At 34.3% G+C, this 26,577-nt stretch overlaps 1 protein-coding gene across 1 annotated transcript in view; it reads right to left on the reverse strand.

The window, feature by feature from the left end:
• Positions 1-26,577, reverse strand: part of MAN2A1 (mannosidase alpha class 2A member 1) — a 107,242-nt gene that overhangs the window by 21,836 nt on the left and 58,829 nt on the right. The window contains exons 13-18 of the mRNA XM_054653333.2: positions 16,113-16,278; positions 14,007-14,237; positions 13,799-13,921; positions 7,333-7,447; positions 3,552-3,685; positions 2,346-2,487 (exon numbers count right to left, since the gene is read on the reverse strand). Of these exons, the coding sequence (XP_054509308.2) occupies positions 2,346-2,487; positions 3,552-3,685; positions 7,333-7,447; positions 13,799-13,921; positions 14,007-14,237; positions 16,113-16,278 (911 nt within the window). The remainder of the gene's footprint in view (positions 1-2,345; positions 2,488-3,551; positions 3,686-7,332; positions 7,448-13,798; positions 13,922-14,006; positions 14,238-16,112; positions 16,279-26,577) is intronic.

Consider the following 26,577-nt stretch of genomic DNA (forward strand, 5'->3'; position numbering starts at 1 on the left):
CAAAATGGCTCTTTAAGCATGACGTTAAATTATATATAACCTGGACGGTGAAGTTCACTATTTTTCAAGTCTCTATATCCAGAATATATAACCAGACTGGGGCACGTAATTAAGACTTTTATGTTTTTTGCACACTGAATCTTCAAACAAGTGTACATATTTTCTAAATAAAACTGGAAGACTGAAGTGCTTGCATCCTGAATAAGAAGTTCACAATTTAAGCTTCCAGAAAAGGCTGCTTACTAAGGCAGTCTTTTTTATACTTTAGTGTTCTACAAACACTTACCTGATTTTCTCAAATACTGGTTCCTCCCTTCCCTTGAGTACAAACAGATTTGTCTATCCAGGACAGCAATCAGCTGACAATGAGTAAGAAAAAGCCTGCTATTTTGAACTAAAGTACTGTGCATATAACTTTCAGATGTTGGGTTATGCCTTGAGACACCTGTCTGACACAAAGGCACACAGCTACTGAGGTTAGGTTACTTAGGTTTGCTTGCCTAAACTGTAAGATTTTTGAATTTTCTTCCATGATCCCTCTGAGTTCCTGAAAGACCTTCAGAAAAAATGTCATGAAGCATATGATACTCTGCAACCTCTGAAACTTCAGCTTCATTTCTGTTCTTTTTTGAGGAATCCAACATGCCTTCAAGACAAGGTAGCCAATTAGTAACTTAATGAAATATTACTTAATGATAACAAATCAGATTAATTCATTCTCTGTTTTTTCTTAGTGGGCACAGAGTAAATATTTCATGTTGGTGTATCTTAAATTACATAATACAATTTGTCAAAGAGTGAAACAGTCAAGAAATCAGCATCATGTCAGGTATGGAATACATCTGTTGCTCCTTTATTTAACTGGAGTAGGTGAAAAGCCTATAATGTCCTCTGACAGATTTGAAACAAGTGCTCACAGAAGGTCAGTTTCTCCCTGATGCTTAACTGCAAAATGTCGAACAGTGCTAGCCTTAACTTCCCCAATTTAATGGCAGAAAGTGGGAGTGTCTGTGGATTTAGATGGTGCATTATCTTGTGATGCAGAGACTAAGATTCTTAAACAAATGCAGATACTATTATCAGGTAATAGAGCCTCTGTAGACTAATTAAGCCTCCAATACCCATTTAATGAGTGCTTAACAACATCAGTGGTGTCAGGGTCATTCACAGGATCAGGCCAATAGGAGTGGGTTTCCAGCAAGGGGAGGCATGAAAAAATGATTTGGGTCTTGTATCTGGTAGACTTGGAACAGAAGGCTGATATTTTCCACCGTGGTTTTATTACAGCATCACTGTACAGGTCAGTGTTAATTTCTTGCCCTAAAGTGAATTAGGTTTGCTAATGCTGCCACCAATCCAGCATGGTATTCACCTTTTGGAAGAACAGAGCATTTATGACATTTTTCTTAAAAGAAACTGTGAAGTAGGTTTTGGTGCAGTTTCTGATGGACTCTTTCTTTTCTGAGTATTCATTCCATTACTGTCCAAAACCATATAAATTTAAATTGACAACATATATTACAGCAAGAAATTATACATATTAAGTTATAAATTATATACCTTATTTTGCCCACTACCACTAGCTTTATTTTAATACCTCCCCCATTCTGATAGAATGAATAACTAACTGTCCTCTGTTTTCAGTCCTCCAGGCCATTCATCATACCCTGTTCTGCTCCAAGGAGCAAGACTGTGTCTCTTTTGGAATTCTTAATATGAATTGATTTTTCTTGTCAACATATTCATCACCTCTGTCAAAGTACTCCATTAAATTTGTGAGGTATCATTTTGCTTCAGAAGTATGTTCAATCTTACCCAGGGTCATATTTATCCTTTATTTCACTAACACTAATCTTCAAAAAAGCTGCTGTTGTTTTTCCTTGACAGGGAAGTTAGGCTGTGCTGTATATACCTTAAGACTAGTGCTGCCTACACTAAAGCAAACAAACAGAACAAGAAACATGATCAGCATCCTTTTTAAGTCCTCTCCTACCAGGACAGTATGAAAAAGAATAAACTCTTTAGTTCTGTTATTTCATTCCACCAGAGTTCTTGGGTGAACAATAGCTGGTTCTGACAATTTATTGCTCCTTCTTTGCAGTCTTTTTTGCAATCTTTTTCCCCTTCCTCTAGTTTGAGAGAGATCTTTCATTGAAGGTGACAGGATCTCATGTGGGACCAACCTCTTCCTCCTCTGTAATGGATATACTCTGAAACTTGTCAGAATCAGAGAAACTTATTTCCTCTCTTCAAATGCTTGTAGGTAAGTATAGTAATCCGTGAATTAACTATTTTAGAATATCATGAAGGAGAGACCTTTGCCATATCTTTCATCTTATATTTACCATTTTTCAAGCTTGCAACACCTAGAGACTGAGCTGAATGAAGTGTCAAACGAACACCAACATCTTGGATGTAAGCCATGGTAGTCATAGGATAGATATTTGCTTGAAGAGGCAACTTGCTCATCGTCTGTCTAGGCTGGATCTGCAATATGAACACAAACTTCAAAAACATACATTCTTTTTATGCAATTAAATTTCAAAGATATTTTCAGACATTTATCCCATGTGCTTTGGAAGACCAGCCATCACGAAAGCATTCACTCAACTGTATTATTTAGCTTTTTTGAGATTTGTGGCTAAAATTACCACCTTGGAAATGGTAGCTAGAGTGTACTTTTAGATCAAACAATATTAAGAAAAAATATGAAAGATTCATCAAGGGAACCTACAAAAAGGCAACCTATAAAAAGGAATAATCACAGTTATAAAATGAGAGAAAAAATTTTCTCCTCTAGAGAGCAAGCAGTGAATAGATTTAAGGCAGCAGAAAAGGAACTGTTGGTTTATAATGAGCACTTATTGAAATGCCGTTGAAATTCTTGAATGGTACATGACAAATGAGTAGTAGTATTAAAATTATTTTCATGTTTAAGTATTCACTGTCTCCAGCAAAATGCAGTAGTACAGTAACTGGAAATCCAGTAGTCTTTTATTCAGGAGTCATAGTCTCCCTGTATTTGCAAAACTATTTTTAGCAAGAAAGGTAAGGAAAACCAATTTTTCTCTTTTGTGTGTGCTGCACAGTTCAAGACAATAGCCCTTTCCTCAGATGTATTACCAATAGAAAAGGCATTATACATCAATAAATACATCATTTATTTCCAACACAGCAGTAAGCAGCTGTTCACTAGGTGTGGGCTTTAACTAAATAAACAAAGCAGAGGAAAAGAAGTCATGCATATATACAAGCAACTAACTACATGGTGACTTGTCATAACTTCTTGTGTATAACTCTTCTCTTAAAAAGAACTTAAAGGAATAGTCAACAAACTACTTAAACACAGTTAAGGAGTGCACTCCTTAGCACACAGTTACTTCTTAGTCTGGTCTACATCAAATTTTATAACAGGTACATTTTTAAAAAGCATTTCTCCTTTTAAATGATTAGTGTACTTTAACATGAGAGTTTGTTTAATATAAGCTCTTTACATTTAGACAGTCAAAACCTGACACCCTAAGCTTTTACAATTAAAAGATGGTAATTACCTGATATCCATTAAGATCAGTATAGAATCTGTTTTGACTGTTTATGTCAGATGAAATTCTCATTGCAAGTTCGCGATTATATTCTCCTCTTATGTCCACAATATTGGAAACTTCAAGAGACTGACCTTCCAAACCTACATGAAAAAGATGCATTTAAAATCTCTAAAAGAGATTGCACATGTATAAGAATGACTGTGCTCCCAGGACACAGATCTAGATTGTGATCTAGATTTTGTTTTCTCTTATACCTAACCAGATACTGGAAGACAGTTATGCAACAGATGATAGAGCAATATTTCTAATTTGGTACAAATTGAACAGACAGTCTGAAAGAGAGCACTGAAGGGGAATAGGAGCAATACACGGTAAGAACCGCTGTGGGTGCCAGCAAACCAGTAGGGAACAACAGGCAGCTGTTGAGAACTGTCTTTAAATAAATATGCTAGCGCAAGACCTGGTCAGTCACTTCTCCCCTTCACTCTTTAGCAGCTGTCCCCATTCCTGGACAAGAATGAAGTCACTAGATTCTTGATAGAACTGTTCAACTGAGCAGGAAACTTTGAGCAGCTCCTTTAATCAAATGAGAGTCTCCCTTAAGGACAGTGTATTAAGAAATTTGAACTGACACAACCACAAGCAGGACAAAAAATTTTGTTGACAGGGAAAAGTTTCATATTTATTAAAAGATGGATTAGGTGTCTGAAAAGTCAGACAAGTTTTTCGGTGAGATTTTTTTTTTTCCTAAAGTGCCTTGTACTGAAAATTAAATACCTTTAATAATAACCTGACCTTTTCAAACAGTTCAAGTCACAGTCTGGAGTGGAATTATACCATCATTCAGCACCACCACTTTACCTTTTCTGTAATCTAATGGGACTAATGATTGCAAAAAGAATTGCACCAAGCAGAACACATATGTATTTGTTTCCACATCTATTTTAAAATCTAAATGCCACCTGCAGAAGTACAGCAACTGTTAAAATGTTAACATTTACCAATGGCTATTAAACTTTAGTGCTAAATGAAAAACACTTGGTTCAGCTAATTACTTCTATTTTCCCAAACCTACTCTGGAAAATGTGGATTTTTATGCTCCACTTTTGATACTCTCAGTAACAGATTTTCTAAATATTTCATGTATTTTTCCCAAATATTTAAAAGCATAAGTACATTGAAGAAGAATAAAGTCATTTACTTTAGACTGTCATCATTTTTGTACTGCATAATTTGAGTATATAAAAATACCACTATAAAGAGAATAAAGTATGACAAGCTTCTGATAAAAAGATTAACCAAATCATGCTAATATGAAAAACAGATGCCAATGGCAGAATTTAAAAATCACTCGGTGGTCAATTACTGAACAGAGTTGTCAACCCAGGGTATTTTCTGCCCAAAATCAACAGAATTTTAAAGCCAAAAGTGGTAAAAGCTATTTTCCCCAAAATTGCTGAAGATGTAGGAGTTGGGAGTACTATCCAACAGCTGTATTAGCCACACAATCAGTCTTGCTACCGCTTGGCAAGGAGGGGAAGTAGGTTAAAACAGGAGATGAGATCCTGATTTGAAATCAAAATGCATTTATACACATAGTGATTTTTTCCTACATGCTTTGTTACTGTACATGTCTAGTAAGACTTCAAAATATCTTATTTTAATTGAAGTAATGCTATATAAATAACTAATATATAAACTAAATATAACTAATAACTATAAATTACAAAGCCAAGGAAATAGAGCTCAGCAAAACAACGATGCAAAGCTATCAAACTTTAAACTTTGAAAAAGAACACTTAAAGAAATTTAGATAAAAACACACCAAAGAGCAAACACACAATATATAAAATATATTTTGCATAATTTTTTCTTGTCAAAGAAAAAATTAGAAGCATGGTACAGGACTTATCCTGCTTCCATGTAGAAGCATGGTACAGGACTTATCCATGTACACATTACATTTGTAATGTTGTAAGTGTTGAAACATTGTGATGAATTGTCAGAAAAACCAAAGGAAAAAAGTAGACAGTACACTCACAAGGAAAGATAACTTTAACTGTTAGGAATTGGCAAGCAATTGATTTTCACTGACAACTCATTTTCTGTGAACTGAAATACTTCTAGCAGGTATTTAGTAGCAAATTAAAGAAAAAGGAGTATTACAGAATAATCCACTTTAAAATAACAACCTCTCCCTAACAAAAAAAAAAAAAAAAAAACAAAAAAACAAAAAAAAAAACGGCTTTTTAGGCTTTTTCCCTTGCTGACAATTTTAATTTACTAAAACTCACAGAGGAACGTAATTTTTTTTCCACAATCTTGGCAACCTGGTACCTCTTGACCTCAAAGTATCTTTTTTCATCATAAGATGATTTTAACTATTTGTCACTAAAACAAATCTACAGGATATATATATATATAGTCTTGAATATAAGTTGTGTTTCTTCAGGATGTTCAGCAATGAATGCAAACTCTTGGCTTGTGTACCTAAGGAGTTAATGTTTGATCCAGAATTACTGTATCAGTTGGGAACTCAATTCTGATAAGCTTTTGGCATATGTATAAATTCCAGCAACTTCACACTTCAATGTACACATGTCACAAAAATGAAGCATCTGAATCAATTTTATTTCTAGATCAAAAACACTAGAACTACACTAGAACTAAAACAAATACACTAGAACTAAAATAAAACAAAAGACAAACAAAAAAAATCAAACAGATGATGTCATTACTATTTTTGAAACCTAAAAGAAAGAAGGAGAAGAGCAAGCAAGACTTTCAAAGTACTGATAACTTTTTTTAAGAAGTTGTTTAGGAAAAATAATTAAATATGATAAATAGGATTTTTAAAAACATGAAGACAATTTTGACTCCTACAGTAAAGTTGGTAATACAAATCATGTAAGTTCCTTCAACTGAAAACATTAATCAGTGCCTCTTTATTTCAGAATAATTCCAGTAAATATAAATAATGAATGTATGTTTCTTAATTATAGGAAGATACACTTAAGCATGTTAACTTGAGTTTCCATATGAAAATAATTGTATACAATTGCACCATGATTTCCTCCCTCTTTTGCATTTTTCAGTGGCCAATTCCATCAAGTTTGGATGGGTACAGAGTTTACAAAATTACTGTTTACTTAAAATTTCCTTGGAAATCAGTAGCTGAACAGTAGAGAAACAAGCAACTTAAAAAGAAATCTAAAGGAAACAAAGGAAAACTGGTATGATGTTATGTCCTAAGAGCCAAAAAGTTCATGTTTGGTGCTGATGTCTATCAACAGACATAGAAAATTCTGTCATGAGCTTTCCCATGCAGAAAAAGGACATACAAAGGGAGGTAATAAATAAGTAAAGCCTAAAGTTATGAAGTAAACCAGACTTCTCTATTAAGGTCACTGATATATATTGTATTTCTGTCAGTAAATGTGAAACTAGGAAAGAAACTATATTCTTACATTCTCTCCAAGGTATTTCAAATTTTTTTTCAGATTTTCAAAATGTGTAGCTAGTTACAGCATTCAGATGAGTCAGTAAAGTCTGAAGAGGTATTTCTAACAAATCAGTTGAGTTTAAGTATAACAGCTTAATGTCTAGCATGATACTCAGAGAGAAATCACAGTGCACAGAGCAAAGTGTATTGGAGTCAATATAACCTCAGTCTCATGAATTCTGCACTAGTGCAGAGGTGAATTTAAACATAAAAAAGGCAGGTAGGATCCAAGATCATTGTGATGTAAAATAACTGCCAAGAGAGACAGAATTTCACAACTCTTACCCTGCACTTTATACAGCCGCATGGTATGTGTCACGTGGTGAAAAAAACAAACAACTTCTGAGAAAATTGTTCCATGAGCAACTCTTATGGTAGGTGGGTCTGTAAAAATATAAGGCTACAAAAAGAAAACAGAAAGTCAGAGTGAGTATTTTGGAAGTTTTTCATAAATGCACTGTCAATAAATTAAAGTATTTAATAAATATTAAAATAGTGGGTTTTTTAAACCATTCTAGATCTAAAACACTGGAGATTAAAATTTATTCCTAATCTGAAACTCAGCAACTTCTCTTCAGAGTCCTTTATTCTCTTCAGCTAAAATTAGTTTAAGTCTCATTACACATCTCACAAGCATTTTATGAGGATTAAGCGATACAAGTCTACAGAAAAGCACATGAATATATTGATACTGCATCTGGATTGAGCTCTTTTGCTAGAAAAATTATAACTGCTAACCATCAATTAAATAGTGTACTTTCAAAATTTGGGGCAGGTAGTTTGACTACCTCCATCAGTGGTACACACTGGACAAGGAAAGCCTCCCCTACTCTGCTGTGTAGATCAGTTTGTATATACCTTGAAAATAGAAGAGTAAGATTTTTCTTTATCAGAAACAGACAGAGTTGTCAGAGGAACTCTCTGGAATGCAGGGTAGGGCTGGGAATCATTATGAAATGTCAATAAGGACAGCGACTTACTACTCATGGCTCCCACAGACTAGGACAAATTTTGCATATTTACAACAAACCAAAGAGATGAAGAAAATTATTTTTCCATGTAGTCACAGTATTTAGAGTCTTGGCTAGGCAAACAGTGACTTTTTTAAAAAAAACAACATTGATCTCACCTGTGTGTTTCATCCCCAGACTGAAATAAATGGATGGCTCAAGCTCACATACATACAGACAAAACACACTAGAGAAGAGCAAGTACAGGTAAATATCCAATATTCTTTGAGCATATAACTGCATGTATAAGAGGGAAGATTTCAAGAAGTATTTTATAAAAGAAAAAACTGAAAGGGACTTTCGGGGCGAAAAGCTCGCCTTCTGTATTCACGTACTTACTCTTAGAGCTGCAGAATACTCTTTAATAAAAGCTTTGCCAGAGGTACAAGAGGCAACTCTGCAGTTAACAACTGCAGGAATATTTTGTACAGGAGTTTGGAAGAGAAATCACAGTTACTTATGCTTTAAGAAGATTGTTTGGCTTAGGGAGAAAAGGCTTTTTCCTACTGAAAATCTTATCCAGTCAATCAATAAAAAAACCTCAAAATAGTGTTTTAGACTTCTTGATAGTCCACATAAAAAAATTATGGAATACTTCCATAGGATCTCATCTTGTCAATAAGACAGACAAATGTTATGTTATGCAAAATCCATTTGCTAGGTGAGAAACACAGAAGGATTATGGCATTCAGGGGGTATATTAGAAAGATGAGCTAATACACTGAGATAAAAGAAATTTGAAGACCAGATCTTAGGTTAGAACCTCTTATTTCCATTAAAAACTGACAATATCCGTAACTGTAGCCTGAATTCTCCCCTTCTGGCAGAAGAGACTGATATTTGCTTTTCTATCACATATAAGCAAAGAAGACAAACTAATTTAATTGGTGACTACCTGGCTTCTAGAAGTTAAAAATCCCACAGAGGAGGAACTGGATGACCAAACAAATGGTGGAGTAATCAAACCCTTCAAAATCCTCCCTGCAGGGCAGAGCAACATGAAGATACTCAAGCTAGTAAAGACAGACTGAAACACCACCTAAAGGAACTCTCAGAAAGGAACTGAGAAACCAGAGGTCATCAGGACAAGCCAATGACCTGTGACCTAGGAGAATGTCACTTGCACGGACAACAGACTGCCAGATATGTTCTGTTATCAAAGTAACACAGATCTTATGGTCTTGTGTAGTTTTTAAGTTTTTCTTGCTCCGTTCTCGCTGGAGCTAGCCAGCAAAATGGAGAGATGCTGGGTGAGTGACAGGAATATAAAACACTGTGCACTTGCTAGAAAAAATTACCTGAAGTAATTTCAAAAGTTAAAAATTTAAAAAAAACCCTAAACCCAAATATTTGGAGGAACTCTTTTCCATTGAGTTTTTAGTACAAAACATGAGCATGATATTGACAACAGCTATCAAAACACACAGAAACCTGAAATGAGATGGATATATCAGCTCTCAGATTCTGGGATATTTCCACAAACATTAAGTTCACACACCTGAAGCTCCAGGCTGCACATGTAGCCAAATTAGCGCCTCTTCTAAAGATAAATGCAACTTATTATAGACTGTTCCAAACTAAACAGAAAGATGGGCTGATGGAAAAGGAACAGTTATTTTGCAAATATTGCCTAAACTAATAAATTTTTAAAAAATAATAGTTCTTAATTTTGCTAGGACATGCACTGAGTTTGCAAGCCTCCAATTCAGTCACAATGCTAGAAAAGGCCCAAAAGAGGAAGGTAGCTTACAAAGGCACATGGTATCACGTAGTTTTGGGGATCAGACAAGTTCTTTTTGATAGAAACAGTGGCAATATGATGTATACTCAAGTTCTCAAGGACAACTGATGTTCCCTGATTATTGGGCAAACAGGAAAAATGAAGTAAAAAAATGGTGGTGATAGAACAGGGAAGCCTTCAAATTCATATTTAGTGCTTAGAAAAGCGCTAATCCTAGAACTTGATTAGTTGATAGTTACCAAGAGAAATACCAAGAGTTCAGAACCTATAAAGAGATAATTGCCCAGGTTTGCCTCACGAAAACCATTTCAATTAACCAGGCTTTTGTTTTTAAACAGGAAAATATCTTTATGCATTGAATATGCAATTATACTAGTATCATTGTAAAGATCCTTGGTGAGATGCACCGGTCTGTGAAAGAATCCTGGTCCTGGATCTGAAATACAAAGGTACTTTTGATATGAAAGTCTAAGGCAATGTGGAAAGAACAAACGATGATAGATATTTGCAAAACTGATTTGACAAAGTCTTTGTCTCAATCCATTGTTAAGTCTGCTTTGTAAATAATCATGGACTAAAGGACCTTCCAGCATCAAGTACACTGTGATGACTCACACCTTGAATTGGAATGAAAATAAATATGTTGCTTTCATATCCAATGGCTAGCCTGAAGACTCCACTTTCTAAAGAGTTAAACTAAATAGCTGCTGTAATATCTGTTCCCCTCAGCTCTAGTGGAATGAATTCCACTGTACAAGATCCAGCAGCCTAGTGAAGCAGCTTCTGTTGAGCCTGGAAATCAGCATTTTTCAGAAACAGGACAACAGAACTGTGGATCAAAGGGTTCAGAAATCATTTTTCTGTACTCCAAGAGAAATAAGACAATCTTTTTTTTGGAATTATAGTGGGCAGAAGGCCTGGGGAGAAGCTAGCTAGGAATTTTAAGGGAGAATACTTGGAACAAAATAATACCTCATAGATCCCTAAGGTATATTAAAATACTTAACATCAACACAGGTGCCAAAGGGTAGAAATAACTGGAGATACACCTTCACCAAAATATTTACTGGTTTGTATAGAAAATGGCATGGTATATTGCAGCCTGGAGGCACAAAGCATGGGCAATTAACTTTTCCCCTTACAGACAAGTAAAGCACTCCCAACCATTTTAGTGGCCAGGAAACTTCTGGTAGTGCTGCACACTGTTGGTCTGGGTGCCAAAAAAACTAAGAGGAAAGTTTTCAACCACACATGAAATGTTCTGGATTGATCTAAAATTTTAAAAAAGGAAAATCACAGGACAAAGCTTGCAGGAAAAAGTGTTTCTCAATAGCAGGTTGCCCCTTATTTGGCAGAATTGAGGTTAGACTGAGATAATATCATGTATTTCAGCTCTAGCACGAGAGATCCTGCAAGGGGAAAAAAGAAAAATCTGTTTTCTTACATATTCTGTTAGTGCTTAAGTACCTGTGGGAACTAGTACATACACAGAATCACAGAACCAGCTGCCTGAGGGAGAATCAAAATTTCCTAGTCCAGGTATACCAAAAACCATCACTTTGATACTGAAAAAAATTATTTGTAAAACAAAAAATTCAACTACTCACATTGATCCCACAAACATTTATCATCTGATGCTTTGGAAAAAACTGCTTTGCTCTATTCCCTATTGATAAGAAGCAGGGCTAGTAAGAAATCATCACATATTGACTTGTCTTGAATATACAGAAGAAAATACAGACATATAACTGTTTCAAAGTTTATTGAATACTGTGAGGTTTTTTCCCACTGATCTACAAAAAAACAAGTTGGGCATTCTTCACAAAGTCACAGGAACTAAAAAACATGTTTTCTCCTCATGAACAGGACATTATATTTATTGTGAGGCCCAAGGAAATCCCTTCCTTCCAAACTTCATTAACACTGTCAATCAGTCAAACACTTCACTGCCATTTAAAAAAATTAAGATGCTGCCTTTTTCACTGGTGCCTTGCTTTCTGTTTTGATTTTGCAGGGAAAACAAAGGCATGGTGGGGGACTGTCCTATCTCTCTAGACCTGCAGGATGGAGCCCCCACTCTGTGCCTCTGTTCTGGACTTTGCACCGTTGTAGTTCAGCAATATGGCTAGATAAATTATTAAAACAGACAAAGCAAAATAATTTCTGAGTATACCAAAGGAAAATAGTCCAACATAAAAAGCAATTATTCTTTTCAATTTTTGCTAAAAAACATAGGGTAAACGGTGTAAGAAAAAAATCAAAACAATAAAACACCTAGCCAAAAATCAAGAAAACTGCCTGCCATCTATCCTATTGCCAATTCACACATGGACTTAGAAAGTAAGTCAATCCACATTACATTAAGAACCTTGAACAGATGGCATTTCTTTTAAGACAGAAAGCATTAGCTCAAACTGGTTTAGAAACCACTATAGAATTACTCTGTTATTCCCAGTGGGACAATTTAATTAGTGTTATTAAAATGCAAGCCAAATGAGCCTTATGGTGAAGCAAAATATTACTGAAGCAGAATTTTCCAAAGTATAACAACTCCATTTTAATTGTATAAAATGTTACAAAAGTTGAACAGCATCCTTTTAATGTTAACTTAAAATGCAGTTTAATTTCATTTTTCTTTTCTAATTGTGCTTGCAGACATGTGACAGACTTTTTCTGTTTAAACCATAACATTTTGCTACCTCAATTTGTCCAGATTATTTTCATAAAGCGAATTACTTAAATGTATAGTTAAAATTACATAACTGCGACATTTAGTGATTATTTTTAAATAATAATAAGTCAAAGATGAATTAGAATATAAAATGAAATTAAAGTGTGACCATGCAGCTAGTGAAAGGTAAAAATTAAAAACCCTAAGTGATATTGTTCAAGTATTCACAGATAAAAACACAATAAAAAAAAGAAATATGAAATGGCATATAAAATGAAGGATAAGGAAACCCTGATGAACATATCTGAAGTAAATTACTAAGGGACTAAATATACTAAACCTGTCAAATCACAGACCTCAAAAGGTGTGCTTCTAGGAAAGATTGCCAAAAGTAAAGGAAACTGTTCTGCTTCCTCTCAGATTGATTTACACATATAAAAGGGGGAAATAGGAAAAGAAAAAAAGAAAACACAAAGAAAGCCAAACATCTTTCCCTCCCACCAAAAAAAGTAGAATGATTACTCTTGTATATTTCCTAAAATGGTAAGCATAGAGCTCTTCATTTGCCTTATGTCTGCAACTTGAGTTTACACAAGAGAAACTCAGAAGAAACATACTGGCAACTAGCTAGCTTCATAAATGTTTATTATTTTAACTTTTGCTTTCTAAAATATCACCCTTCCTGTTCCAAAAGGGAAGTAGTAGACTCCATATGGTAATGAAATCACTGTAAGACACTGCCATTTCCCAAATTCCAATTTGAAAACTAATAGGAGTATGCTGTTTCTCTCCAATAATTACACAGCTAAAAATACAGATAACCCTAGAGAACTAAATCAGAACAGTTCCTTACTATTCTGTCATCAACTGGGAGTCAGTATCTTAATTAAGTATGCCAATATCAGCTTAAAAAGTAGCTCTGAACCAAAAGCAACACATTCACAATTTTAAAAAAAAAATCAGAAAAGTGAAGATGTAGAAATGAATCAATCCACATTTTCATCATAGAAAGTAAAAATTAACTTATTTCATCGATAATGAATGGTCACATCTCACTGGATTTCTGGCAAGGATCACATCTTAATTTTTTGCAGGGGGAATCATAAATATTCTCTAGATTTTCACATTTTCAAATTTCTATTGTGTTTTTACTCTTATGTAGGGTTAGGAAGTATGAACTTCTGCCAATCATTTCAATAGCCCATGTCATTATGCCTAGCCACACAGCTTTTATTCCAGTTTTAGGGACAACTAGCTCTTCCAATCTGTATCTGCCAAACACTTCAAGGTACTTCAAGATAAGAATTTCTTTGTAAACAGAAAGTTTACCTTGGCATCTCCATCTGGTAAGAAGAGATAAGCTCCACTTTTATCTCGGTTACTGGTAGTTCCATACCAAGCAAACTCCACCTTCATTTGATGATTTTTACCATCTTCCTTGGTGTTTATTTTCTAAAAGGACAGAGATTCATGTTAGGTTTCCATAAAGCAGCACAAAAAAGTAAAATATAGTGTTTTGAAATAAAATATAACATACCTCCAGTAATCCAGACATTCCAGAAAACCATAGTTTCATGTACGCATTTTCTAAGATTATATTATCCACAGAATGCTGCATCTCTTTTATCTTGAAAACTCCGTCTGACTTCTCCTGTCTGCTATTCCTTACATATATGTTATAGTCAGCTAAAACTGCTTCTGAACTCTCATCCTCCAGAAGCTGGTAAACTCCAATCCCAAGAGGTGGCAGATGTGCCACAAAAGACATCTGTTAGGAGCAAATAAGTAGTCATTACTAAAAATAGCAGAATATCAACTTTTTATACTACATTTATGTGCAGAGCAACTACTTTTGCTTGAATAATTTTAGGATGGCTGAGTTTTCCCATAGTCCATAAATAAATATGAAGAATTAACAAACAGAAATATCTGCATGACTAATTTGCTTAGCATCAAGATTACCATTATATTAATGCAGTAACAATTTTGAATCTTCTTAAGAATGTTTGTTGTGATATGCAGTACTGAGTATATTTGCTTTTCATTGTACATGCATGTGTACTGGATCAAGTGCACACAGACTCTACTTATCCCTTGATTTTGAAATTTAAATTTAAAAATGCATGAATTTAAATAACTAAGTATAAAGCAAGTGTCTCATTTTCAGTCTCTTTTTTTAGAAGCTATAATCTGCATAGAAGAGTAGTATACAAGGTACATCTCCAAAGCAATTTGTTTAGAATTTGAAGTCCAGACAAGTAATTTCACTTCCTCTTCTTCAAGCAATAAAAGTACTAATTATTGTGCTGGTTTTGGCTAGGATAAACTTAAATTTCTTCATAGCAGCACTTTTGGTGCTTGGTTTCAGTATTAACCACTTTGATAACACAGAGATAAATATCTCAGCTACAGCTGAGCAGGGCTTATGCAGCATCAGGGCCCTTTCTGCTCTCCACCAGGGAGGAGGCTGAGGGAGCACAAGGAGTTGGGAGGGGACACAGCCAGGACAACTGACCCCAACTGACCAGAGGGATATTCCAGACCCATCATGTGACATGATGCTCAGCAATAAAAACTGTGAGAAGAAAAAGGAAGGGGGGATGTTTGGAGTGATGGTGCTTGTCTTCCCAAGTCACTGTGATGGAGCCCTGCTCTGCTGGGGATGGCTGACCACCTCCCCAGCCTTGGGACACAGGGAATGAATTCCTTGTTTTTCTTTGCTTGTGTGCACAGCTTCAGCTTTAACCACAAGCTTTTTCACCATTGCCCATCCAACTTTGTCCTCCACCCCACTGGGTCAGTGAGAGAGGAAGTGTGTGGGGTTGAGCTGCTTAGCAAGGTTTACCCATAATAATTATCCCTTTGGAACACAGCTGAGAGACAGTTATTGAATTAGCTTCACAGAAATATTATCCTGAAGCAAGTTCCTATGTCAAAAGGAATCAAAACATAAGCCTGAAAGCAGTACTGTGTTACTATTGCAGTCAGACACCATTACAATTTCATTAAAATTTAATGAAATAAATTTCTAATATGTGATGTGATCATCTAGGACAATCTTCTATAATGATGTACAACTCAAAAATTCTTAGAAGTTTTGTTTCAAACAAAAAACAGGAGGTGGGCTTGAAGATATTTGCCCAGCTTAAGTATTTGGAAGGGAAGAGGACATCTAAATGTAAATGCTTAAGCCATTTCATGTACAAGAAAAGCCATTTCATGTTCCAGCTGGAATGCTTGAGAACATACAGACGTGTGTGACTGTGTGTACAGATTGGCACTTGAAGGAAGAAGCAGCTCAATTGAGAAACTGAGGGGAAAAGACACACATCCAGTATTTTCCAGTCATGCAGCTGAAACTGATCCTTTAAATGTAGCAAATTATATCTCAAATTTTTAACAGCTTATCAGTTTAAGAAACATTAATGCTAAACACATGTATGTTGAGTTTTAGGGGGTTTTTGTTGTTGTTTTGGGTTTTATTTGTTGGGGTTTTTTTAATTTAAAATTACTGAATTAATAGTACTGTCTACAGAGAATAGAATTCCCAATATATAAGTACACTTTCCATTTCCTTCAACTATGAAGCTACAATATATATAAAAAACCATATTTTAATGTTTTTTACTTAAAGTAGGGGTACCTGATAAGCTTCATGTGATACTGTAGTTGCTCCATCCCAAACAGCACTAATCTGGACATTAACAGGTTTTCCCAAAGGAGACAATAATTTAACTCTGGGTGAATTCACATTGACAGAAACCACTGAAAATCGCTCTTGTTCCGTAGGATTATGTATCAAAAGGTATCTGAAAAAAACATATTTACTAAATTTTTTTTTGGCAACCAAGCTTCTTCCTTCAGGTTTAATGTTACCGCACACAAATTTTACATACAGAGGATTAAAACAATGTTAGAACAACAGGTACATACCACAACAAATAAATATACAAAACATAACCAAGAAACAATGGATATTTAACATCAATTATGTGCAGATCTTTTCTTAATGCTATTATTTGTCGAAGAAATTTTGAAAATTCCTTACAAAAAATACATCTATTTCCCATTATAATTGCTAAAGAATTGCTATTAACAGTTGCAAGCACAATCAAGATACTTAAGGGCATTTTAAATGTATTTTTCAGGCTGAACTATCAAGCTCTCATCCACAATAGCATCTTTTTAACACAGCTTAGAAAAAATGAGGGAAGAAAACTGGTTCTACACATATATTCACTAAAGGAGCTAGTTTCTCTCTCCTAAAAGGTAAAGTACAAAATTATTAAAATTATAATTTAGCATCATTCACTATGGCAACTCTTTGCATATCTTCTTAATAGGTACATATGGAATGACTATTTTTTCCATAGTGTTCCATTTGAACACAGATTATGCTATTAACCAAAAGAATCAGCCCTGAGCTGAAGACTGACTTTATTAGCCCATATATTTTTTATTATTATTACAGGTTCATGTGTTGTAAGGTATAGAAAAACAGAACTATACTAGAACATTTTTGTTTCATGCATCTGTAGGACTATCATCGTACTTCTTGTCTTTTCACTGACAAGCTCAAAGAATGCAGTATATACAGCTGTTCCCTGAAGTTTCCCTCTGTTTGTGTCATCCTTTAGAAGAAGTCTTTTAAAACAAAAACTGCTCTTGCCAAAACTTCTGGTGTCTTCTTAACTATACACAGCAGAACCAATACTCAATCTCCAACCTCCTTAACACTCCCCACTGTAAAGCAGTTTACTTCTTCATGAGATCTGATTTTACATCAGTTCCCATGAGATCCATTGTTTACTTATCAAATCACTCCTTCCATATTTCTTCTAAGTAGATTCTCCTTCTCTGCTCTGTGTTTTCTATGCAGATTCTTCAGGGTTTTGTCCATGGTTTTATTTCTTTTGCTTTCACATCTTAAACCTCAAATTCAATTACCTCTTCACAGACCAAACCATTTCACCTAGAATTGTCTCCATCCATCCAATCTACAAATCTCATTCAGAATCCTGACCAGGCCACCATTTCCCCCTTATCTTCCTACTGGCTTCCTTTGTTTGCCTGCATCAAACTTGCTTGTAAATTTCTCAGTGCTTCACTACTACCTTATTACCTCACAATCAGTATGAAATGAAAGGTCAACTCCAACTTCTCATTAGTTGAATAAACAAAATCAGAGGCTTTATTAGCTTTTTATATCAAGAACTTTTGGATGACTTGCCATATATCGAATGAGCTTCCCATAAAAAAATATTTTCCTTTTAACTCCTTAAATTCCTGTCCTGAAGTATTGCTTCAATCATGATTTCTAAGTATACCAATGATATTCAACGTGCATTTGTGATCACAACCAAAAATGCCTTTGGATGCTTTCTTTTGCCCTGTTTCATGCTGAAGACTCCTAGATTACCAGACAATATAATAGTTAACCTTATTCTGGGTTAGCTTTCAGAGTCTTTAAGAACTTGTGCATGACTCTCTAAAAACCTCCCCTAGACTTGGGTAGGGCAATTTACACTTCTGCTTATGTGGAGCTGTCTCCTTTCTCACGGTTAATCTCAATAGGTGTTTTTGTTGGTTTGTTTTGGGTTTTTTTTAATGACATTAGTAGAATCAAAAAACCTAGCTAAACCAACCCTGCTCTCAGTCTCAACCCAATACAAATTAGGAAGAGAATAGAAATTATATCAAAATTTTTAAGAACTCCTCATGTACTGTGAAAAAAGAGTGTTAAGAACTCTGTCAGAAACAATACAGGTTGAGAGATGATTGAACACCAAAGCTCAAAATAAATCCTCATTCTCATCCATCAATAGACCACATATTTTTTTCTTTATTCTTCTTATAAAATTTAATTCCTCAATTCCTATGCTTCCAGGTAAAAGGAGACCTTATGCATATAATTTTTTCAGTAATGCTACACATCGTCATTAAATTTAAATTATCTGCCAAGCAAAGAACATATTACTGCAAAATATATTTCCAGAAACTTTGTTCACCTTCCCATAGCTACAAACATATTTCACAACTTTAATTAGTTGCATGACATATTTACCTATAGCAAAATGTAAACATAACCTTCAGTTTTATGAACTGCTGTATTATTATTATATTTCTTCAGGCTATTTTTTAAAAAAATTGTATTTGTATTAAACAAATCTATTGTTGTATCAAAATATATACATTTTTTAACTTCTTGAATCAGTGAATTTTAAGTTCATTATGTGTGTGTAGAGTAATAAGATAGAGGAGGCTAGCAATGACAGAGTAGATTTTCAGCACTTAAAGGAGTTTTGACTAAATACTAATATTTTGTTTTAACATACTATTTCAAGAGGACTTTTGTATAGTAGTTATAGAAAGCAAGACATAATTCTTGTGCATATACAAAAGCACTGACTAATGTAATTAAATTAGATTACCTCAGCAGTACTATTCAGCTCCCACCCTTAAACAATATCCCACTATAAAAATTTTAGATTTTATTTGAAAAAAAAGATCTACACCTCAATTAAAATGTATAATTGCAAAGACTGTCTCACAAAAAAGTTGTATGTATTAATGCACTGTGGTTGCATTACAGAGAGAAGCAACTTGATAATATTTAAAGTTTTCTATTCCTTATCTTAAGGCAAAAACATGAATATTACTGTCTTTCAAAAAAAGCAAGCAAATATTTTCTTTTCATTATTCAGGTAACTGGTCTTCGGCAACAACACCAATAAAAAAAATTAAGTTTACATCTTTCATTCAGTTAAAGAGTGAAGGGTTTTAAGGGTTATCGGTAAAAATTAATATGAAAAATTTTATCTGAAATATTTTACTTTAGAAGTACCAAGAGTCAGCAATAATTTATTTTGTTTATTCAGGAAATCTAATAATGCTAAAACTATGCTAAAATAAACTGCATTGGTACAAAAACCATGACTAAACCACTCACACGGAGACCATGCATTTCACCTCTGCACTGGGAGCAGGAGTTAACTGCTCCCAGCCCATTCGAAAAAGAGAAGTTATTGTAGATCTTAATCCTAAATTGGATGCATCACAAATATTTGAAATTTAAGAAAAGCAAATCCTGACAACTTTTCAGACAGTTTTAGAAATATATACCTTGAATTCTTTTACTCCCATACTTTTTTGGGTCTCTGAAATTCCAAACAGGTGTCTTTTAGTCATAGAAGCATGACCACTTTCCCTAGATAATCTAATATTAACAACATTAATAAACTCTATTAAATGTTTTCATACAAGAATATTTTGACCAGATTTTCCTGTAGTACAAGATTTAACTCATTGTGGAACATTTTCAGCAAGCGCTGGAACACACCCCTCACCTCCCACCCCACTGCTTCTTACTTTAAATACTTTCATTTTTAAATTAAGAAAATATGCCAACTGCTGTAGCTATATTTACAGACAAAAATATGAATAAAGATTATTTATTTAGATCTCTAACAACTCTAATCTCTGCTTTGTAAAATAATATTTCTTCATACAGTTCAAACAGAAGAGCTTCAGTATTTCAAAAATCACTGTTTTCTGTTTCTCCAATATGCAAAAACATATAGGCATATATGTTGATACATACATTTACTGAACACCTGCATTAACACTAACATTACATTAACACCTGCATTACATTAACATTATTGCAACACCCCATAGTTAGGACTTCCTTTTGAAGTTCATTCATCCTTCCTTCATAAGGGATGCATTCAACTACGGTGAGAAACCACAACTCACTACTAGTAAATATCAGAGCATCGTAAGTGATAAGGGCTTATTCAAAAACCACCTTTCAAGGCACATGGGATTTACAGTTCAAGACAACAGTGTTCACTGTCCAGCAGAGTAACTTTATTCAAATACATCTGGAGAACCAATTCCTTGAGGACCTCTAGCTCAGACTGACCAATTTTAATAAAATTTCTACAGAAAACTTTCTGAGATGGATAGGAGCATTTCCCATTATAAATGGCTTCATCAGAGTCAGTTCTTTGGACCCATAAGCACAATTTTAATGCAAAGTTACACAAACAAAACCTTCAAAGCTGATTAGTTTCTTTCACTCTTCTCCTATAAAGGCCAAGGTAAAAACCACCTAAGTGGTGAAAAAAATGCAACAAGTACACCCAAATCTGAGAAAAGATACGAGCCATGAAGCTAAATTATATACTATATCTGTGGTCTTCCAGTGAAGAACAGAAGAGAACAAACAGATGTATGTGAGTTCTGAAAGGAACAAGAGAGGAGTAATGAAAACAGATTTAAAGGCTTTATGCTATAGAGAAAAGGAATTTAAGTAACTACATATGTCAATAGTCACCAGAGAGGCTGTTGAGTTAGAAACCATAATTCAGCTAGAAATGTATCCTGAGTTCTTGACTCTTGATGGACTTGGATAGAACTTTAAAATTGTAAACAACACTGAAATTCTCTAAAAAAAAATAATCTCACTGGGTAATAGAATCAAAACTGTCTCACATCTCAAAATTGAAAGAAAAAATTGCTTTGAAACTGGGAGAAGTCAGTAGGCAGTAACATTTAATTACTGAACACTGATGTATATAAGGTAGAAACAAACTCAGATTTAATATTTAAACTACATAAAGCGCTGCTTCCCATGGTAGCTTCCAAAAATACCATTAAAAAAATCAAAACCACAAGACTTCTGATGTAAGGCAGAATTTCAACAAAAAAGCCCCCAAAAGTCCAAGAAAATGAGAATCCTAAGAAACTGTAATGAATTGCCATTACACAGATGCATGTCTTTGGGGATGGAGGTACACGGCAGGAAAAGAATCCAGACCATCTATTTGGACCAGACATTTATCTGTTCATTGTGCAAATATGTACAACCTCCCCTGAAGAAAAGACTACTGTTATTCTTGCATTGAAGCCCAAGAAAACATCAAGATACTTTTTTCCTCTTTTTTAAAAAGTACAGAATAAAACCATAAGTAACTTGAGCATAAAAATTACTCCCCTGTTATTTATAAAGCTCTCTCCTTGCTGTAGAGGGGCCACTGGGAAAAACATAGAATAAAACCTAACATTAACCATTCCCTTTTCTTAAGAAGGAAAACTCTACTGAATACTTACTCCAACTGGTAGGTAAAAAAAAAAAAAAAAAAAAAAAGTCAAGTATTCAAGTATTTACCTAGCTCTTTTCAAAACTCTAATGGTCCCTCATGTAAGGGTCAAGGCCTCCTCAGTCAAGAGTATGAATAACATGACATTTTAAGTACAGGTCTCCTCATCCATTTTTTATGCTTTTCTGCTAGGAATTACTAAAGATGACCCATAAAATATAATTATAGAGCCTATAAAATAATTGTTCTGGAAATAAATGCCATATATACAATCTTCGGGACATTATCTGTTCATAGTGCTCCTCTGATTATACAGAAATTAGACATTTTCCAATATCTCAATCCATGTTCTGTTCTTAATATTCCTTTAGGAACAAAACTCATCAAAAGCCAACTGTGCAGGCTCATGATTGTGACACTCTCCTTGGCAGCAGATTAATGGTTTTTTTCCTACAGCTCTTCTATCAGTTACTAAATTGGGCTTCAGAAGCTGTGTGTTTCACAGCATTTCAAGACACTTTTCAGTTCTATTAAAAATTCATTTTGTAAGAAACTTAGGCAACAGAGAAAGTTTTGGACAAAGTTACTCAAACCCTCATGCATGAAAATCTTCTGACCAATGTGCTCCACTTTCTGAAGTATTTGAGTCTGACTCATACTAATTTCAAAGAAAATTTGACTCAGCAGGTAAACTATCCTTATTTTCCCCTCTGTGAAATTAATATTTATTTCTCAAATGTAAAATATTCTCATGATTTCACCCAAATTATACTTCTTCTACTGCATGTTATTGCAAATACTGAACTTTATGTCTCTGTGCACCTTGAGTTATTAGCAGTGACATCTGATTCACAACCTTCTTTCAACAGTAGGAAACTACTTAAAAAAAAAGGAAACAAAAAGTATCAAAATCAATTTGTCAATTAATTTTGAGATAAAAACTCATTAGCCCCTGAGGAATTACTCAATGTATTTTGGAACAAATATGCATGGACACTTGTCCAATAATATGAAAATAATTTTCTTCCTAGTTCATATTTCAAAAGGAAACAAAATCAGCAATACCCATTTGATACATCAGAGGTTTTTCTGGGTTCTTTTCCAGAAGGGGAAGTACACTTCCTATGTTAAATCATACCAACTAATTTACAGAAATCTGATGTTAGGGATTTAGGGATTTAGAAACAGAATTTCTGGGGAATGAGGAGAAGGAGGGGTGTAGAGAGGTAAAGGTAAAATGCAGGATTTTCCAGTATGAGGAAATTTCTTGATCCTTTGTGTTCCTACAGAGAACTGATCTGTTGCTACCAATCTACACAGTTAGTACTAGTAGTTACTGCACTGCTCAATACTCCTCACCACACGTGAAATCCACCTATCTATGGTAGTAGTAATTTTAAAAAATCACCAAAAAAAGACCTCCACAACCCCCACAAACATCATTCTGCAAACATTTAATGCATAAAACACTTAAAATACCAGCACTCAGACAGTCTTTCACCAAAAGTGATACAAGAACACTCCAGCTTTTACAACAGATTTGCCAAGTGACAAAATAACTTTTGTCAGAGGAAAAGACCTTTTTGTCTTGACCAGAAAATTCCATTTTTTTTCTGTACAATAAACAATAAATTGTTGTGCTTGTGCACGACTCTTAAGCAGAAATATTCTCTCATTAGAGCTACCAGCTCTTATACAAACATCATGCAGTCTTTAAGATCACTGGAAGGTCTTACATGTCTTAAACCAGTCCCTTTTTCTCCTTATTCCACTTGGTCAAACAGAGGTCTATGCACAAAACACTGTTCTATAACCTTAGATCATGTTAGGTACTACAAAATACCCCTTTTCCACTGTGACTCCCAAGAGTAAACTGAGGAGACAAAGGAAAATCTAGATACTAACAAAACCTCCTGTGGACTAGGAGGTTGCTGTAGCTTGACCTCTTAGACAAAATGAGAAATCAGAAGAGCAAACTTTGAAAAATGCTGTAGTTGCTATTCTTGAAAAAGTCCAAATCTGACTATATTGTTTTGCAGCTCAAGCACCAGTTTTTTCTAATACAATAATAAATTTTTAATTATTTTAAACAACATTTTCTCCAATTATGTCTTCCTATTTTCCATTGTATGTACAATGACTGTTTGTAACAAACCTGCATGCATTTATAGACTTATCTTCCATACTATCAGTCTTTTCAAACTAAATAGATAATGCTCTTGATCCTCTTGGGTGCTTTCTTTGACTTAGTGCTCCTGCTTTCCTATTAACTCTTTCCAACTTCTCATCTCAAATTTTTGATGAAGCCTTCATAACTCTTGAGTACAGCACACTATTTCAGCTGCATTTTACAAACATTTCCATTTAAATCATCCAAGAGCAAACTTGGCTTTGATACCATACAAGTAACTCTATCAATGCCATCTTCTGTCATCCCAGTCTTCTCCTGCTTCACTAATGTACATTTGGTCAGTTGACACCTTACTTTTCAATGTGATGTGCAATACTTCCACTTGCCTGCTTCTTTGATTATGAAATAATGTCTCCAGTTTGCCAAGACAGTTTTAAATACTAATCCTATATAGAGTGGTTGTTGCCAGTATGACATCCACTTTTATAATCTATTTACATTCTACCCTGCTAGCATGACAGATAGAAAATTACTTGTGACTTTAATATCTTGCCTAAAGAAATCCTTACTTGTTTTTTGGCCTTACTTTGCACAACAAAAATTCCACCCTACTCAGACTGATTCAATTTGGATTTAGATTGGATTTAGATTTTTCAGATTGGATTTAATTTGAATAATACATGATATCCAACATTTACCAATGAACATTTATCAATGAACATTTAGAAAACAGCTGGGCAATCAATAAATCTGTCTATTAACTGAGTGAAAGTAGCACAAAGTTAAGGTCAAAGCAACATATGAAACTACAGTGAATTGTGCTTAATCAATGCCTAATAATATTAAAATAATTTCAATAGTTTCTGGAGATTAAACATACCTCCTCTGAGATACAGTAGATACTGAAACCATTTGCATGCATAACTATACAATCCTAGACATTTAATTAAATTGAAAAGTCTTTTGTTTATGATTAGGACCTATGCTCTCAGATATAGTGTCAGATGTAAACACAAAATCTGGAGCAGTAGGAATATGGGTGATTTATTAAAAATCAAGTTAAACAAACAGCTTTCTAATAAGCCAGAGAAAAGCAGGTTCTTCCCCAAAAGAAGATTCCAATACCTTCCCCCAAGGGTCTTTTAATTGACTGGATAAAGTCAAAGGAGATTTATCAGTTTACCTAACAAAATTAAATAAATGCTAATATGTTCCTCTATATCACATTCAGATAAGCATCTCATAAGTTCATCAATACTATCACAAATGTAACAAGAAAAGAAAATCACTTTACATCAAAGCAGCAAATTATAATCCATTTAATCTGTTCATTGTAGAGTAGAATATTAACCTTGAATATATATAATAAAATGTTATAATATATGAATAAATAAATGTCCTTTTTCTTAAATAAGACATCTTTTGAAGCTTATGAATAATAACCTTCATAAGAGTTAATAGGATGGTAATCTTAACCTCAAATTACCAGCAAACAACATAAATTTGTGTTACTTTCATAAGGTGTAAAAAGGTGGAAACAGAACCTATTATCCAGGGATCAGCTTTTCATTATACTATTAAACTGATGGCATCAAGAAATGAGGAGATACTTCCAATAAATAAGTAAATTCACATGAATCTACTTCAGTAGACTTGCAACTAACACAATATAATGCCATAATTATAACAGCATTTGAAAAGAAAATGTAGTTTAGAAACAGAGCTACGCTAAAATTACATATTATTTCCAAAAGGAGTAATGTCTGACAGTTCTAGTTAACATACAAATAAAAAAAACCAGTGATTCTGTGCTTAAAAAAAAATAATCTTAGCTTGACATTTCAGAATCACTGTAGGATTACCCTTCCTAATGACAACCCCAAATCTGAACTTCAGACTCATTAATAAAACAACATGCATTCCTATGAATTCTCTCCTTTATAACTCTACAGAGAAATCTTTATAATATCCATTGCTCATGTAAAAGGCGCAGAATTAGGCAGACAACAGGCACACAATCCATCCCTCCACTCTCACAGGAAACAGGACCTTTGTGTGGCTTTCTCAAGAACAAACCATGGAACAACCTCAAGAAAACAGCATTCACAAAAAACACAGACAACAGCACAGCAAGAACTATATATTTTGGGAACACGAAAAGAATCAACATCAACCTAAGACAAGACTTTTAAATGTTATGTACCTACTACATATGCCAGATACACATACTTCCTATGATTTAGATGGATTGTAGTGGCACATATATCCTAATCTGGAGCACATAACTACTCTCCAATTAAGGATAAAAGGATTAAGTCCAAAGGCACTATTTTAAATTTTTCTTTTACCACAAAGTTGTGAGATGTTCTGAGGTCCAAGATGGGCTTGAAGCCCCCTGACTTTTTCAGGATCAGGAAGTACCTTCACTAAAATCCTTTCCTTGTTCCTCTTGTAGTGCAGGCTTTATAAATCTGCATTTAGAAGGGAAAAAAAATCTGGTTCAGAAGAGCAGAAAGACTTTTAAGTATTCCATATCACTTCAGTCTGTGCCTTGAGAGCCTTGGACTAACTACAATACTGCCTCAAGGTAACTCCAGTAAAAAGGCTGAAGGGGCCAGTGCCTGGAAAAAAAAGAAATCATACACAAATGTGCTAATATACTGAAAATATGTATATCCTATTTCCAAAACTTCTTCAACAAGTACATGCATACAATGCAGATCTTTCAACTGTATTCAACCATTCACTACCATGCTCCTTCATAATGATCCCTTTCTGTGCTTTGAAAACAAGCTCAGGCTTTTCCTTCCCATAGAGTATGTTTAGTTCACCTGTTTCTTCTGCATTTCATGATATTTCCACTGCAGTGTTCT

The sequence above is a fragment of the Agelaius phoeniceus genome, chromosome Z, assembly GCF_051311805.1.
Source record: "Agelaius phoeniceus isolate bAgePho1 chromosome Z, bAgePho1.hap1, whole genome shotgun sequence".
In the NCBI taxonomy this organism is placed as follows: Eukaryota; Metazoa; Chordata; class Aves; order Passeriformes; family Icteridae; genus Agelaius; species Agelaius phoeniceus.